Source organism: Podarcis liolepis, assembly GCF_965112155.1.
Source record: "Podarcis liolepis genome assembly, chromosome: 15".
Taxonomy (NCBI): domain Eukaryota; kingdom Metazoa; phylum Chordata; class Lepidosauria; order Squamata; family Lacertidae; genus Podarcis; species Podarcis liolepis.
Genome location: NC_139566.1, coordinates 43,255,251 through 43,273,176, shown reverse-complemented (window position 1 = coordinate 43,273,176; position 17,926 = coordinate 43,255,251). Strand labels below are relative to the sequence as shown.

The 17,926-nt window shown below is 45.2% G+C and overlaps 1 protein-coding gene and 2 long non-coding RNA genes across 4 annotated transcripts in view; 1 reads left to right on the top strand and 2 right to left on the bottom strand.

Annotated features, from left to right (window-relative positions):
• IFT81 (intraflagellar transport 81) overlaps positions 1-6,905 on the top strand; it is a 51,224-nt gene extending 44,319 nt beyond the window's left edge. For both annotated transcript variants that reach the window (XM_083476690.1, XM_083476691.1), the window contains exons 18-19: positions 3,842-3,887; positions 5,500-6,905. In XM_083476690.1, coding sequence (XP_083332816.1) covers positions 3,842-3,887; positions 5,500-5,682 — 229 coding nt within the window. In that variant the 3' untranslated portion in view covers positions 5,683-6,905. The remainder of the gene's footprint in view (positions 1-3,841; positions 3,888-5,499) is intronic.
• LOC310694063 overlaps positions 1-17,926 on the bottom strand; it is a 132,519-nt gene that overhangs the window by 67,977 nt on the left and 46,616 nt on the right. The window lies entirely within an intron of this gene.
• LOC310694057 lies at positions 843-11,154 on the bottom strand. Its single transcript, XR_014519506.1, has 2 exons — positions 8,780-11,154; positions 843-1,548 (listed from the first exon to the last, which is right to left on the bottom strand). It is a non-coding gene; the product is annotated as an uncharacterized lncRNA (long non-coding RNA).

The following is a 17,926-nucleotide window of genomic DNA, read 5'->3' as shown; positions in this document are numbered from 1 at the left end:
TGCTAGCTTGCCCCACAGCTGTGGGTGCCTGGGGCCGCTGAGTCAGCACACCCACTGGCGCATACACACTACATCAGCTACATCGGTGTGCTGACATCACTCACGCACATAGTGGCAGCCTTATGACCTTGTGCGCACATTCTCCCACAGCATGCACACGGCCCCCACCACACTTTGTGGGTGCCCTGCCCCCCCATTTAAAATGTTGTGGGGGCTAGGGCACTCAAGGCCCCAGGGAGTTGGCGTGCCTGGGCTGCCACGTGGGAGAGGGAACAAGCTTGTTTTCTGCTGCTCCAGAGGGCAGGACCCGAACCAATGGGTTCCAATGGCAAGAAAAGTTATTAAGACTCAACAAGAGGAAGAACTTTCAGGCAGTAACAGCTGTTCAACAGGGGAATGGACTCCTTTGGGAAGTGGTGGACTCCCCTTCCTTGGAGGTTTTTAAGCAGAGGTTGGGTGGCCATCTGTCACAGATGCTTTAGCCGAGATTCCTACATTGCAGGGGGTTGGACTAGATGACCCTTGGTTCCTCTTCCAATTATACAATTCTATGATTCTATGATATACTTGGGAGTGTGATTTAATTCCAAACAATTTTTCAGAAATGGAGGTGTAATTAGTCTTGAACTAGAAGAAACTGACCATGTTAAGTTTTTGTGGAATTCTCTGTTCCCTCTGCTTAACAGTCTCAGCAGTGACACTTCTTGTTTGCTGTGGCTCCATTTAGGATTCTCTCCATAGGAAAACAGGACTGCACACACACACACACACACACACACACACAGAGAGAGAGAGAGAGAGAGAGAGAGCTCATTGAAGAACAAAATACTTTTTATGTCGCCTGTTGATCTCATGAGTCTCCATTTATGGTGGTTAAATCGGGGAGCAGCCAGGAACAGATAACAAACCCCTTGCAAATATATGGAGAGATGTAATCCATGTCAGTGGAGGAAAAAAGTTGAATGCTGAGCAAAGAACTAGTAGGAATAGTAAAGCTAGAGTGGAAATGAGAGGACAGTTGCAGTGGAAGTTAGTGGGTGAACACTGAGAGCGTTTCTCTGCTCAGTGGTTTTTGTTCTCAGTCTGTCTGCTGTAACCTACTTCTCAGACCTTGGTGTGCTATGGTGGCTACTTCACAAACTTTGTATGTACTGTATTTAGAATCCCAAGCTTATTGGGGCCACTGTGGTTTGCCTGGTATCTAGGTGCTTACAGTGGTTAATGCAGAGAAGGAAGAGCATGTCAGAGGCTGGGTGTCCAGTGCTCATCCCATCCAGTCCTAAGAGGCCACAGAGTTTATGCTGTTCAGTCTTCTTCCTGCCCAAGTCACTCACTTGTCTGTTCCCCATGCTGCAGACAGGGGCAGTTCTGGGAGCACCAAGAGCTATGAAGAGGCACATCAGGATGCCCATCTGTCATGGAGGGGGGGGATGCTCATTTTCCAGGTGTCTTCTGGGTCTGCCTCCTGCACTTTTGCTTTTTGACTGCACAGTAAAATACAGGGTGCTTCTGGGTGAGTTACTCTTCTGAATGTCCATTTGCTACTCCCTGTGGAGAAAAAAAAAACCAGGAGAGTGCAAATTCTCTTGGAAATAAACAGAAGTTTTGATAGGCAGAAATTCAATGAGTGCAGGATGGAAAGAGAAGGCAGATTTCTAGAAATCCTTTCAGGGCTGAATGTCTCTTCTTGCGAGCACTGGAATGTAAACTGAGCTCAAACAACCCATAAGCAGAACCTCAGTTTACTAATGAACCAAAAATGCCCTAATTCTGATCCCCATCCTCTGTTCCATGGAGTCAGTACCGAGGAATGTGAAAAGTTAATTTTGTTCTCTAAAAATAGTTTTAACTTTCAAAATTAAGTTGCATTCTTTCCAGACATCATTATAAATAGCAAAAAAAACAACAACCAACCCTCCCCCCCCCCCGACATTCAGAGGTTTAGTTTTCTGTTGTCTGTTTTTTCTCCTTCCAAGTCTTGGGACTAAAGAGCAATTGGTGAACCTAAAGTGATGGGGAAGGATGTCAATAGATGTGCATTCTCTTGGGGGCAATTGAGGTTGTCTTGGCCCTGGCACAAATTACAGCAGCTGCATGCAGGTTATGAGAAAGATGGATATCCCGGGCTGCAAGAGTAAACCTGTTCCAGGCGCAAATCCCATTTCCCCATAGGACGTGCAATATATGGGTGGGAATGTGTAAATGGCTGGCACAGGCCCTGGAGACAAGAGCAAGTTCCCAGTAGTCTTGGCCGGGGTGGGGGGAGCAAAGGAGGAATCCTATCCTGCCTTCCCCAGTGGAAAGCTACAACACCCGTCTAAGAGGATTTATAGTTCTTAAGATTCCCAGCTGGAAGAATTTTCTGTCCCAGGCTTCCAGTCCTTGGATCAGCCCCCTTTTAGTCAACTGTTAAACTGTCATTTGCTCAGATGACAGAGCCAAGAGTTGCAATGATTTCAGTGAAGTCAAAGGATCATTATAGGCTGCTGAAGTAGGAGGGTTCAAGTTTGTTGTTTTTCTATCATCCGGTGAATTCTTTTGGGGTTTTCAGCTTATCTTGATGACTCACAGATTTATAGAAGCTTAGATGTGTGAAACCAGTGTCCTTCAGGGCATAGTCTCGTAGGCTTTACATGCAGGACGCACATCTCCAAATCCCCCTTGGCCATATAGCTCTCTGCCAGGCTTCGGAAAATTCATTCCTAGTCAGTGTGATCTACCCTATAAGATGGTGACAAATAGAACGTAATAGGTTTTTATCACTTTCCTAGACCCTTGAAATAAGACAGGAAAGATATACAACAAATATGAGTTTTAACAGTAAAAAAAATAAAATGAATCATCTACTCAAGAGTCCATTGGAATTGTGAATAAAAAGCCTCAGACCCTCACCTGCAACATGGGTATAATGATATGGAGCTGCCTTACAGGGCTGTTGTAAATTTCACTGGCACACAAAGTACTACTTTGAACACTCTAAAAGTGGCGGGGTGTATGGGGTGTTACGGGCGGGACAGTACCTCTGGTGGGGGACACATCATGCTCCTTCTGCGGTAGTTTGTCCGCCATTGGTTCCCACCCTGCATTCAGCTCTCACCTGTGGCTCCTAGAAGCTGTCAGCATATACGACAGTAGCCACAATTCCAGGAAACAACTTCAACTGGCCAGCAGAACCAGGTAAGGGTAACCAATGGCTCTCAAACCCTCAGTGAGTCAGGAACCTCCCCTGCATGTGAAGACAGGCTCCGGCAGTTTCAGTGGATGAGGCCAATAGTAGGTTTAACAGCAAGAAGGCAGTTTATGCACGTGCTGTAGAGGGAAATGAGGGGCAGATGGGGCTCAACAACATGGGAAGGTAGCTCATCTAGGAGAAGGAAAACTCTGATCCTAGACTTCTGCTGCGTTGGAGCTATACACAACTGTGAGAAAGGCTTTGAGAGTAAACTCCAAGGAAAAATCCATACCTGCTGCCTTGCGGGACATCTTTGGAAGAAGAAAGGGTTAAGGAGTAAACCCTACACAAATCTGGAGTGGAGTCCCTAAAACAGTTGGATGGTGCCTTCCAACAACTCCTGCAGCCAAGCTGGTGCTGAACATATTGCTCTGCTTTCCTTTGGACCACATCAGTGGAGCCAAGAGTGGGTGTCTTGTCGCCTAGCAGCCCCGGACCTCCATACACGCTGCCCAGGCTTGCTCCCCAGAGAGGAGCAGTCACGAGTTACTGGTCTCTGCAGCCACAGCAGGTGCCGTGATTCTCCAGCATTTTGACTTCACATCCACAGGTTTTTTGTAAATAATGTGTATGTGTGGATGTATGTGTTTATTTTTTCTTCTTCTTTAGGGAACAATACACCCGGATGATCACGGAACAAGAAAACCTTGGAAAGGTAATAATAGGTTATTATTTTTTAAAATATTCCCTTTCAGTTTTAGAAAATGCTACATTTCATGCCTGTCATTAGTTTATTCTGGTCCTTATGCACAGCCACCAGAAAACCATTCTGTTGCAGCTCGGAGAAATTGGCTTCTCAAAATAAAATAGAGAAACAATTCTGAAGTCAGTTTCCTATAGATAATGCTTAAGCTGCTTGACTATCTTTTACAAACAGCACATTCTCCAGGAACCCCGGGGATAAGATATTGTAATGCAGGCGACACTTTGCTAGATCAAATTTGAAGTGGTATATACAGAAACTGGCTGAAGATGATACATTTCCCAGCTGTTGTCCTTGGTGTTTTTATAGAAAGTAACTGAAGTGCTTTTGAGATAGCTGCGTTGACTAAGACCCTTGCTGAGTTCTGTACATTTTTAATCGTCTTCTGTAAAGTTCAGAATTGCACAAATAATTCCTTTTTCTTAACTTCTTTCTTTAACGTTTCCCTTATAAATTCAGTTATGCAAGTGTTATACTTTTAAGGACAGAATTCCTTGTAAAGATTAATTTCATTTTTTCTTTATGTTCTAGAGTTAGTCTGGTGTGGTGGTGAGAGGGTCAGACTAGGACATGGGAGGCTTTAAAACCCAACTCAGCCATGAAGCTCACTAGGATGACCAGTCACTGTCTTTCAGCCTAACCTCTTCCTTACAGGGTTGTTGTGGGGATTAAATGGGGGGGGCACCATGTGTGCCCCTTGGAGCTCCTTGGAGAAAAAGGTGGGGTATAAATGAGGTTCTTGTTGTTGTTGTTGTTGTTGTTGTTATTCATTCCAGATTACAAAGCAGACTACAGAGCAGTGACTAATATGTTTGTAGTCCTGATAACAGTTCATTTTGAATTGCCTTTTAACCGTGTTTTAGATCTTCTTTGCAGAATTGTCATCAAAAATTGTCTTCTATTATTTCAACATACACAAAACACACACACAAAACATACATAAAACACTTAATCTATGTGTTTTTTTAGTGCTAAGCATGGAGCTCAGATTTAGGGGACAGGCTGTAGCTCACAGGCTGAGCACTCTGCCTATGCATGCTGAGTTCTGCCCCAACAGTGGCTGCCCCAGTCAATTCAGGATCTTGTAATGCCACGCAGACAAAGTAGCAGCAATTGAATTATTATTATTAATATCCCACCCATCTGGCTGGGTTTCCCCAGCTACTCTGGACAGCGTGCAGCATATATGAAAACATAATAAAGCACCAAACATTAAAAACTTCCCTAAGCAGGGCTGCCTTCAAATGTCTTCTAAAAGTCAGATGGTTGTTTATTTCCTTGACATCTGAAGGGAGGGTGTTCTACAGGGAGGGCGCCACTACTGAGAAGGCCCTCTGCCTGGTTCCCTGTAACTTTGCTTCTCGCAGTGAGGGAACCAGCAAAGACCCTCGGAGGAGGACCTCAATGTCCAGGCTGAACGATGGGGAGACGCTCCTTTGGGTGCACTGGGTCGAGGCCAGGATCTCTTGTTCAGAGAAATAAATGTTTGTGCCCCACTGTGAGGTAACTGTTGTAACTCTGAAACATTTCTTGGAATGATTTTGACTGTTCTTTTGAGTAACAGAAACTGCGAGAGAAGCAGAAGAGTGTGCGTGAAAGCCATGGTCCAAATCTGAAGCAAGTGAAAATGTGGCGAGATTTCCAACTGCTCATGGAGTGCAAGAAGGAATGTTTCCTCAAGCAGCAAAACCAAGCATCCATTGGCCAGGTTATTCAGGAAGGAGGAGAAGACCGGCTGGTCTTGTGAATCAAGCTGTTTGATATCCCAGCCATACTGAGCATCAGTTCTGTTGTGGAAATTGGTCTAGTTCTACAACTGTTTTTACAAAAGTTAGATTTCTGGTTGCTGTTGTTCAGGGGCTCAGCTGCTGTTCAGCTACAACGGCTGCTTGGAAAAGTCCCAGCCTAAATAGAATGGCAATGGTTTCCCAGTTTGACTGGGAGCCTTTTCAGCCGCTCCTTGTATTAAAGAGAGAAAATAACTCTCATTCTACAGGTACTGCAGATGCAAAGTTGCTCTATCACTTGGAGGCCAGTTTAAGCAGTGGGACGGGCTCCGTGTTCAATTACTGCATTGAAATGGGTTTATGGGCAAAGGTCTAGTCCATGTGTTGAGCTGAAAGCTGGCTGTTTTCACAGAGAAACCAAGATGAATGATACTCCTTCCCCAGGCCCAAAAAGTTGGGAGTTCTATTTCTGCAGCTTCTACAGCCAAGCAGCAGGATATACTGCTTGGCTGTAGATACACAGAGCCAAACTGGCTTGCAAGAAGTCCACTCACCCCACTTAGTCATGCACAAACCTGGCATGTTGCTTCCTCTTGGTACTGGGAAAAGGATGCTCATTTATCTTCCAAGGGCAGAGCAGGGCTTAAATTCTCAGCACGTTTCTTAAACATGCATTTTTTGCATCAAAGTATGTGCAGGCCTATAACTTCATCAGGTGTCATCTTTAAATGGCCACTCCCCCTGGAGAGCTGCAGTGGAGTATAGAAGCAACAGGCAAAGCTGGCTTTGGGGGAGCAAAGTGTGGCCAGTTGATACAAGAGCCTCTGATCCCTGCCATTAGACTTCTCCCTTGAGATAAGCAAAGGGTGTGTGAAGAAAATTTACTAGTTGGACTAAAACTAGTAAATTTAGTCCTTGGACTGAAACTGAGGTGCAGGAACTTCCAGAAGTTTCCTTGCTTCCCTTAGGCCTTTGACCTATAGCGAAGTCATTTAGAAACATATGAAAAGGAGTTATTCTAACCTTTTCTAGCTTTGTTAGAACAATGGCATTTTAACATTCCCTGTAGCTTTCTGCTCTCTGCCTAATTTTTCCTGGTTGATATTAAATTAATGTATTTCATTAATGTAGCCACAGAGACAATAAAGTCTAACATTCACATTGTTATTCTTCTGTACGCTTGTTCAGTTCCCCATTGTCCATACTTAATAAAGATCAGGAGTTTATTGGTTGTCAGGCTCCACTTCACCTCTCAGAGTTACTCTTTTGAGAAGTCAAAAGGCTTTGCTTTCTGACTCGGGGCCAAATGCTGTCAGCATCTGACCCTTCTGCGTCAGATATGGAACAGGTGATCTTAAAAGAAACCATACACAGAGTCCAAGACCTTGCTGCTCTAGTGTCTTACTCTTTAACAAGAAATAGTGTGACAAAGTTAAGTGCTGATTTGAATCGGGAGCTATAAACCCTCGCCACCTCCACCAATGAGAAAACATGCATTACTGAATGAAAAACTAGGGAGCCATAGAAAGAGCAGGCTCTGAAGAGTGTACATGAGTTATGGACCTGTTTTCAACCACCTGTTTGTTGCATTTATGCTTTACATTTCTAGATAAATTTTCCCCTGCTCTTACACTTGTACACATAAAAATTGTGAGATCTGGGTTGGTCTCATCTCTGCTAGGTACTGTGGTTGTGCTCCACTTCCTCGACTCCAGCCTTCCCTACTCTCAAATGAAAATTGCAGTCTGCAACATGTGGTTTTGTGTGGGCAAATGTGATAAACTTGTACAGTTCTTAAATGTATAAAATATATGTCAGAAATTATTTGAAAGCTTTAATTTCCATATGATGAAGATGTAATGCAAATATGCTTAATTTGAATAGTTTTTCTGAAAAAGAATTTGATATTTGCAGGACCAAAATGTGATTTTTAACCCTGAAGACTGAGTGATAGAATCATTGGCACACTCATGTCTGCAAAATCCTGGTCTTCCTTGTTCATTATTCCTTGTGCTGGTGGAACCAACAGTAAAGTGTCTGAGTTTTCAAAGGAAGGATCAGTCAGCCGGTTTCTGAAACTTAGGTCTCTGGGGGAGATAAATTAAGCAGGGTCTAATTTAAAGCACAGCTGGAGGAGGGGAAAGGGTTAGCATGCTTCTAAGTGTGAGAAAATGTATTTGGTGGGAGGAGAGAAATGTAAATAGCCAGTGCCCAAGGCAATCTCAGTGGAAATAGAGCTGCAAAGTAGCTCTGATTCTGCCTCTGAGGTATTTTTTGAGGCCTAAATAGCAGCTTGATAGGACTTGGGAGGCTCACTGCCATTTGAAAATCCACCCCGGAGCCCTTAAATCATATTTATTACCCACTAAATCATTTAGCCATCCTACGACACAGCCTGTGGCCACAGCAGTGAGCACTTTTGAAATCTCAGGCCAGTGGTTAGAAATAAGACTGAAATTCCCTTTCTGCCTTCTCATGTCAACAGCAGAGAGATTCAAGGAAGATTTGGGTTGTAATTTGCTTTCTCCCCCCCCCCCCCATCTGCAGAAAGTAGTCAGATTGTAAGATCTGTTGACATTATGCAGATAAGGTAAGAATGCCAGTTGCTGGAAACCCTCTTGCCCTGTTTGTGGGCTTCCCTTGGGGGCATCCCCTTGGCCACTGGGAGAACAGGAGGCTGGACTAGAGGGGCCACTGGCCGAGTGCAGCAGCCAGGCTCCTAAGTACTTACAGTGGTGCCTCGCAAGACAAAATTAATTCGTTTTTTCGTCTAGCGAATTTTTCATCTTGCGAAGCACGGTGTCGGAAAAGTTTTGGAAAAGCTTCAAAAAAGCTTCAAAAATCGCCAAAAACCTCAAAAAAGGCTACCACACCGCGTTCTATGAGTTGCTCCTCGAAGTCAAGTCGCAACTGTATTAAGGGTGTTAAGAAAAAGGAAACAAACTTGCAAAAAACGCAAGACGTTTTCGTCTTGCAAAGCAAGCCCAAACTTGCAAAAAACGCAAGACGTTTTTGTCTTGCAAAGCAGCTCAAAAACCACAAAACCCTTTCGTCTAGCGAGTTTTTCGTCTTGTGAGGCATTCGTCTTGCGGGGCACCACTGTATCCAGGCGCTCACCATTGATGGGGAACTTCAGAGCCTCTGTGCTTTCTTGCAGGGGAGGGGGTCTTCAACTTCAAACCGGACTGAGGCCAGACAGCTGTTCAAGTGGAGTATTCTTCCTTCAGCACTGGCAATGGAACAGTGTTTTCATACAGAGACATTCTGTCACACAGGGACCTAAAATCCCAGGTGGAGATTTATCAACTGAGTGAGAACTAGACCCAAGCGCCCTTGAGGAATGTAGCTCAGGAGCATCCTTGTAATCTGCTTAATATGCCTAGTGTAACGGCCAACATCACCAAAGAGGAAGTGTCCAGTTTAAGAAAATAATACCTTTGTCATGAACTCTCCAGGTGGCCTGGCACGCTCATCATCAGCTTCTTCCCCCTCACCTTCAACGTTTCCTGGACAGAGACAACTGTTCACATGCTCTGGTCACATCCATAACGTGCTACAGTTTCCGAGGCAGTATGCCTCTAGATACCAATTGCTGGCAACTACAGGATGGAAGATCGGATGCGGGTGGCACTGTGGGTTAAACCACAGAGCCTAGGACTTGCCGATCAGAAGGTTGGCGGTTCGAATACCCGCGATGGGCTGAGCTCCCGTTGCTCGGTCCCTGCTCCTGCCAACCTAGCAGTTTGAAAGCACGTCAAAGTGCAAGTAGATAAATAGGTACCGCTCCGGCGGGAAGGTGAACAGCGTTTCCGTGCGCTGCTCTAGTTCACCAGAAGCAGCTTACTCATGCTGGCCACATGACCCGGAAGCTGTACGCCGGCTCCCTCAGCCAGTAAAGTGAGATGAGTGCCGCAACCCCAGAGTCAGCCATGACTGGACCTAATGGTCTGGGGTACCTTTACCTTTACAGGAGGGACGAGTGCTCCTATGATTGGGCCCTGCTTGTGGGCATCTGTTTGGCCTCTGTGGGAGCAGGATGCCAGACTCTTCAGTATGTTTTTAAGCTTCCGTTGCATCTGCTTGTGTAAGGCTCACAATTGTTTGTTCTGCAAAAAAGATCTCTGCTTCCAAGGAGGGGGGCAGTCTAAAATTGAAAGTGGGAAAGAAGAGTAGCAAAGTTAAAATGGGTGAGAATGCAGTTCTAGTCAAGCTTGGCTACAGTTGGAGGCAAGGATTTAAGGAGTTGAAGCCAGAGGTCTCTCAGAAAAGGTAGGTTTTGAGGCAGGAGTTGAAGGGAAGGGACAGCAGGAGATTTGATAGGAGAGGGAGTCAGTGTCCATGGAACCACCTCTAAACCACACAGCCCCAAAGTGACAGCACATCTCAAACACATGCATTTGTGATCATCTTTCCTCAACATACTCTGCAAACTGAAGTGCACCTATAACTGTTAGAGCATCTGTATGCTTCCAGCAGGTTAGCAGACAAGCTTTGCAAAAGCCCTATTGAAATGAACAAGGGCAGTACCTTGACTGAAGCTTATGATTCATTTAAGGTTTAGAGGAGCAAGCAAGAGAGTAGAGGTCTCCAATCAATTTCTGGACTTAAAGAACATACAGGAAAAATCTCAAAATGTTTTACTGATGCTTATTGGAATGGTGTCTGTGGCACAGTTTCTTTTGCCCTAATGCAAAGAGAAATATATATATATAAAGACAGAGAGAGGAGGTTTTGCAGTAGCAGCACTTTTTGGATTGCACCCCAAAACGCACCATGCTGCTTTCTCAGAGGTCCATTGTCACGGCTGCGTCATTCCTGTTGCCCTCCAGAAGGGCAAACTGATTACGCACTTCAGCAGCATCAGAAATGACTTTCTCAGCTGAAGCAGAAAATTATAATTATCCAAAGAAAAGAAAAACTGGAGGAAGGGATAAAGTGGCTATCTTTAGCTTCTATGCAAGTGGACAGTCAATAATGTGACTTTAATGGTTTTTGTTCAGTGACTATTTTTTCCAACCTGTTAGAGATTTGATAGGCGTTTCATGGGAGGAGAGTGGGAGAATTCTGACAGCTCCTTCAGCTTATCGCTTTTCCTATTAGCATTAATACTCTAGCCAGCTAATACATGAGATTACACACGGCTTGGAAAATCACCTGCTTCTTACTGGTGACGTTCCAAAGAACATGTAAGAAACAATTTAGTGTCTGTTAAATATACATTTTGAATATCCTGAACCCCTGGGAGCCTGCTCATATGTGACCACATATCCAGGAATAGCTCACTTCTGCATTAATTTGTTTATGCACTGAGGGGGTTAAAAATAAATTCCAGTGAGCTGTCCGGCAATAGGTGCAGGGACATTTAGATGTAATAATGTATTTAACTGAGTCTGAAGTCCAATTTAAACATGACAGCAGACAAGCCTAGAAAGATTACCTGCTTTGGGTCCCAGGCACCTTGTGGCACATCGAAACCAGGTCTCCATCTGCCAAGTGCAAGCCAACACAGCATCTGCCCTGGCCACAAATCCCTGGTGTGTGAGTTCTGCAGGTGAGGCAACTGGGCTTCGCACATGGGACTCTGCAAGGGCACATTATTTAGGGAAGTTTTTAATGTCTGATGTTTTATCATGTTTTTAATATTCTGTTGGGAGCCGCTCAGAGTGGCTGGGGAGGCCCGGCCAGATGGGCGGGGCGTAAGTAATAAATTATTATTATTAATGAATACCCCAGCATGCCCTCACCTTTAAAGCAAGTCTCTATCTCAAGAGGGGATAGTACAAGATCTGTCATGGATGCTTTAGTTGAGATTCCTGCCTGGCAACGGCTATTAGCCATGATAGCTAAATGCAACCTCCATATTCAAGTACTGTCTGCCCACTATTGGAAACAATACTGGGCTACATTGGCTTTTCTGATCAAGCAGGTCTCTCCTACGTTCCATTATATTCTTACTGTGAATCTCAGGTGCTGAGGTCAGTCGGCCGCCTCCTCCCTGCTTTGCATGAGCGTTTCCAGAGTCATCTGGCTGGCCATTGTTTGGATGGAATGCTGGACAGGGCGGTTTAAAGTGCCAGACCTTTTTCAGCTGACATAGCAAGGCAGTTCTTCTTCTTTGGCAATCACTCGTAGCCGAGTAAGATTGTCTTCCATAAACACGGTTTTAACAATGAGTCCGTAAGTGACTGTGGAGGCCAATTCTGGATCCACACATCCTTCCACAGTGGGGACATTGGTTTCCGGGCGGGAGTTGATCACGGTGTGGATTTGCCAAGCGTGCCTTCCTCCTAGCACATTTCTCCCTTGCATCCTGAGTTTGAGTGTCTTCAAAGCCCATGACACCTTTGGTAAAGGCTGTTCTCCAACTGGAGCACTCGCAGGCAAGTGTATCCCAGTTGTCGGTGTTTATACTACATTTTTTTAGATTTGCCTTGAGATAGTCTTTAAACCTCTTTTGTTGACCACCAGCATTACGGGCCAGTCGTGTTGTGCACCCATCTTACTTAAGAGGCCGGGGGCCAGCGCTGTCCGAAGACACTTCCGGGTCACATGGCCAGCGTGACGAAGCTGCTCTGGCGAGCCAGCACCAGCGCAGCACACGGAAACGCCATTTACCTCCCCGCTATAAAGCGGTACCTATTTATCTACTTGCACTTAGGGGTGCTTTCGAACTGCTAGGTGGGCAGGAGCTGGGACCGAAAGACGGGAGCTCACCCCGCCGCGGGGATTCGAACCGCCGACCATATGATCGGCAAGTCCTAGGCAGTGAGGTTTTACCCACAGCGCCACCTGCGTCCCGTTTGGGATAAAACTTGGGTTCAAAAATTCCCACACAGCATGATGAATTCAACAGGGTGAGCTTATTTTTCATTGATTTCATTTCAGAATTTATAAACCAACCTACAGAGAATACCCAAGCGGTGTACAAAAAACAACATTAATCTAATACAGATCATAAAACAGTACAGATACCTAAAAAACAAAAAGAATTTAGGGCTGATGGGAGCAGAGCCACAGTCTCCCTCTCCCTGATATAGGTGCTTTATACACAAGTAAAAAAACACCTTGCATCTATCCCTCTAGCAAAGTGGCAGCTAGTGCAGCACATTTTGGCAGAGGTGTCAAAAGTTATTGATAGGTTGCCTTGAGTTAATCCTTATGTCCCAGCCCAACCAACTTGTAGGATAGTTTTGAGGTGGGATTGGGCCCATCCCATGTACGTTGCCCTGGGCTCCTGAAGGAAGCAGTGGGATACAGATACGGTGCCATTTAAGGATGTAAGTGGAAATCAGGAAACTCCCTTCCTTATTAAATTTGTATACCGCCCTTCATCCAAAGATCACAGGGCGGGTCACAACATTAAAAACACCACATTTACTCTTAGGCTTTGACAAACAAATATTTGTAGATTAAACTTGCTAGGGCAATTTCTATAACCTTTGCCAGAATTAGCACCTTTCCAGAGACAAATAGTTGGAGCAAGATGCCCAGTATAACATCTTGGTAGCTGACTGTTCTGTTTCCCATTTTCTGCATTTTCCCACTCCTCTGAAAACACTGCCTTTTAATTCTCTTCATGCGGAACCCATTAGCATGCACTTGACACACAGTAGCTCACGCCTGCCTCTGTTTTTCCTCTCCCACAAATGTTCCCTGCCAGTGAATCTCACCGAATTAAACTGAAGATTCGTCTTAAAAACAACAGCTCTGCACATGTGGTATAGATACACATGCATGCATAGACGCACTGATGCAGATGTACGTGTCAAACCAAGGCAAATGTTATCTCCAGTAAAATGAATGAGTGTGGGCTTAGCCTTGGAACCCATTCTAAAGGCCAGCCATAGCACATGTGACGCAGTAATAAAAACCACAAAGAGCCTTGCGGCATCTTAAAGGCTATCAGTCTGGTGTATGACGCCATAAGCTTCCACAGAGCAGAGCCCACTTCATGAAGTGTAATTCTCCATTGGCAACCATAAAGGTAAAGGTAAAGGACCCCTGACAGTTAAGTCCAGTCGCGAACAACTCGGAGGTTGCGGCGCTCATCTCGCTGGCCGAGGGAGCCGGTGTTTGTCCGCAGACAGCTTCTGGGTCAGGTGGCCAGCATGACTAAGCCACTTATGGCAAAACCAGAGCAGAACACAGAAACGCCGTTTACCTTCCCGCCGGAGCGGTACCTATTAATCAACTTGCACTTTTTGGCGTGCTTTCAAACTGCTAGGTTGGCAGGAGGGGATTCAAATCCCCGACCTTCTGATTGGCAAGCCCTAGGCTCTGTGGCTTAACCCACAGCACCACCAGCGTCCCATACATACATACACCCAAAAGGCAGCTCATCTGAACCACCTCTAGGCTAACAATTAATATTTAAGAAGGCTGGAACTTGCCTCTTAAATGACCTTAGCACCTCCTAGGAGACCTGAACTCAGAACCCGCAGTTGTCCCCACACAAAGGATCCAAGTGTGATTAGCACTGCAAGTTCCCGCAGGCCCAGAAGGCCTGGTCTGGTGGCAGAGGTCTCGGCTGTTCAGCCAGTGTGAACAGGATTACTACCAGATTGGCATTACCCTGCCCTGCACCCCAGCTGGCTCCCAGCCCAGTCCACCCTTCTGACTGGTCCACAGTCCTACATTAATGCTTCAAAGCTCAGTCTGAATACTGAGCATTCTGGCTATGAATTTTGCCACACAATACAAGATTGCGGTGCCTTGATGTGCCTCGTTGCCTTGGAGCCCAATGCATAAAACTGCTTTCCAAAACTTGATATTCTTGCCTCTCGCCCAGCTCCCTCTAAATACACAGATTAGGTTTGGCTGGGAGGGGGGAGACCTTTGCACTAGCTTGTACCTCGTGGTTTGCTTCTGCCTCCCACTTTGCAATCCCCCAATCCTCCACCTAAGGCACATCAACATGATAGGGCAATTCTGACATAATGGCTCTAACGATATCCAGGTCAAATGAAAAGTGTTCTGTGAATGGCCCTGAGACCTCCAGATATGGGGCGGTATATAAATTCAACAAATAATAAAAAATAATAGCCCTATTCATGTCGACTCGGAATTAAGCCCCACTGAGTAAATGGGGCTGGCTCCAGGTAAGGGTGCATATTATTCCTGCCCAGGAGGGGGGCGGACTAGATTACCCTGTGGGTCCCTTCCGATTTCACAATCCTATGCCTGCAGCGTTAGTCTCCCTAGAGAGCTTGTGTGGTTTTGCCCAAATGTGCTGTAATTGGGGAAAGCAGGTGTCTGCAGGCAAAAAATATTCAGGACTGCACTGGTGGCTGCACCGGGCTGAGAAAGACACTTGTTTGAGATGCTAAGGAGCTGCCAGCAGTCAGCCTAGCAAAACTGAGCAACACTGGGACATAAGGTAGCTCTGCATTTTGCAGGGTTGCATGAGAATATTCAGATCCCACTGCTTCTTCTTGTAAGCCTCTGGACCCTTTAGGACTCACTCAAAATGCAATGAAATTAAAGAGGGAGATTGGGGCGAGGGGTCTGCAGCTTTGTTGCCCAGAACCATCAAGCCATGGAAAACATGCGGGTGTTTTTCTTTTTCTTCCTTTCTTTCTTGCCAGTGACTCAACTATGTCAAAACAAGTGGCCAGCTTTTATTCTAACACTTCTTGAAGGATTTGATTGAAACTCTGTATGTCCAGATAACATCCAACAAAGTGCCCCTCTTGCGTTTAGTTTCAAGATATTTTTGGAAACAGCACAAGTGACCTTGGAGCGCCAGAGCCCTGCTTTTCCAATTTAGGACTTTGTGGCTGGCCGGCAGGGAAGGAGGGTATTCTTTGGAGAAAAAAGAAAAAGGAATCAGTGTCCCCATCAAAACTCCCTACCTCTTCCAATTAATATATAGCAGCTATGTGGGATCCCTCCCACCCTCAGATATACTGATCTATTTAAGGACATAAATCAACAAAGCTACTTCTCAGTATATTTTCCCCATAAATTTTCCGGCTTATATTTGTTTATTGCCAAAAGGTCCTTATGTAATTTGAATGGATTGGCGCTTAGTTTATCTGCCGTTTTTCTTTTTGTGTTTAAGTAATCATAGCTAGGATTCTGCTGTCAAGCCAGTGACTTGATGCAAAGTCTAAATGAAACCAGCCTATAATCTTAGCACAGGACGGCATAACAGGTCTGTCCTTTGTGGGAGCTGAGATCCATATTCATAGAAACGTTCCCAGTCCATGAGGATTGCACTGTGAAACCAAGGAATGGCCTTAGGGCGTATGAGGCCACCATCTTGCCGAAGCTGAGCAGGCCAGAGCCAGGGCCTGCGGGAACAGCAGGGTTGGAAGGGACCCGAGGGTCATCTAGTCCAGCCCCCTGCAATGCAGGGAATCTCAGCTAAAGCAGCCATGACAGATGGCCATCCAGCCTCTGCTTAGAAACCTCCAAGGAAGGCGGTTAATCAATATCTGGATGGGTCTCTACCTGGGAACCACGTGTGCGCTACCTTCAGTAACAGAAGAAAGGCAGGATATACCTGTAAGAATACAGGAATCCAAATCTTTATTGCTTAGCCAGGAGTATACAGAAATGCAACAAAAAGTGGAATGCCATTCAGAACATAATTAAAACTAAGTAGTAGCACATATTGCAATATCTATTATAATAATAATTTCAAAATTATAGAACACATTACAGAAAAGACACACTTTAGCAACAGAACTGACAGACCCCCTACTGTCTGATATATCGTGGAAAATGCTGGAACCTGTGCAAAACAGGTCTCTTATAGCTAGGTAAACAGCGTTTCCGTGCGCTCTGGCACTCGTCATGGTCCTCTGTGCACCAGAAGCGGTTTAGTCCTGCTGGCCACATGACCCAGAAACCTGTTTGCGGACAAACGCTGTCTCCCTCAGCCTGAAGTGAGATGAGCACTGCACCCCATAGTTGCTTTTGACCAGACTTAACCATCCAGGGGTTCTTTACCCTTTTTTACCTTATATATAGGAATCCATTTATTACAATGATTGTGTAGGTCTGTAAGTGGGTAATTTGTTTAATTTTATTTTACTTTTATTTATTTTTTAATATCTGATGGGAGGGCATTCTACAGGGCGGGCACCACTACTGAGAAGGCCCTCTGCCTGGTTCCCTGTGTTTAATTTTATTTAAAATAGTTCCATTCGACCTCCAAGGCTTAGGTTTGAAAGGGGCATATAGCAAAATTTTAAATCCATACAGAAAATTAAAATCAGAACAATGGTAAAAGGCATCAGCAATAAAAACTGTAAGAACAACTGCAGTGGAACCTAGTCCAAAAGCTGAAAATGCAAAACCAGGTTGCTCTAAAATGATCCTAAATGCCGTCAAAGCTCTCACACACAGCAGTGTGTTAACCAGTACCTAAAGGTCACAGAGAAGAAAGACAGCTGGGCAAATGGACCGGAGTAAATGGACAGCCAAGGCCCTGCCTTGAATGTATTTATTTGCTAAATTTGCCTCACCTTTCAGCGTGACAGGTCACAATACAACATACTAAATCACATAAGAGTTTAAACAGCATCACAATATGCAGGTAAATAAAACCAATCTCACATCTGCCCTTCATCTGTAAGCAAACCCACTGTTATCTGATAAGCCTGGCAGAAGAGGAATGTTTTTAGCTAGTGGCAAAAGCCAGCTAATATCAGTGCCAGCCTAATGTTGGAAGGAAGGGTATTCCACAGCCGGGGGGGGGGGGGCTGACAGCAAAAAGGCCTATATCCCCCTACTGCAGGTGAGGGGGTTGAGCCTGAAAGAATACTGCCTTGCTCAAGGCCAGCATGGAAGATTGTGGCAGAACTGAGGACAGTTTTTTAGCCACTACACCAGGCATAGGCAAACTCGGCCTTCTAAATGTTTTGGGACTACAATTCCCATCATCCCTGATCACTGGTCCTGTTAGCTAGGGATGATGGGAGTTGTAGTCCTAAAACATCTGGAGGGCCGAGTTTGCCTATGCCTGTACTACACCAACACTCATCAGCCCCGCCCACCAGAGCCCAATGGTAATGGATGATGGGATTTGTAGTCCAGCAATCCTGGAAAGGCCACAGGTTCTACACCCCTGCACTATACTACAGCAGCTCTACAACTTTATGATATTACAGAGCCATGTTTTTGTAAGTCTCTGTACATTTTGCAGAAAAGCTGGGAGAAAAAAAGAATGCCTTTCAGTCTCATGGCAGTATTGATTTCTGTTCTATAGCAGAAATAAAAAAATTCCTTCCAGTAGCACCTTAAAGACCAACTAAGTTA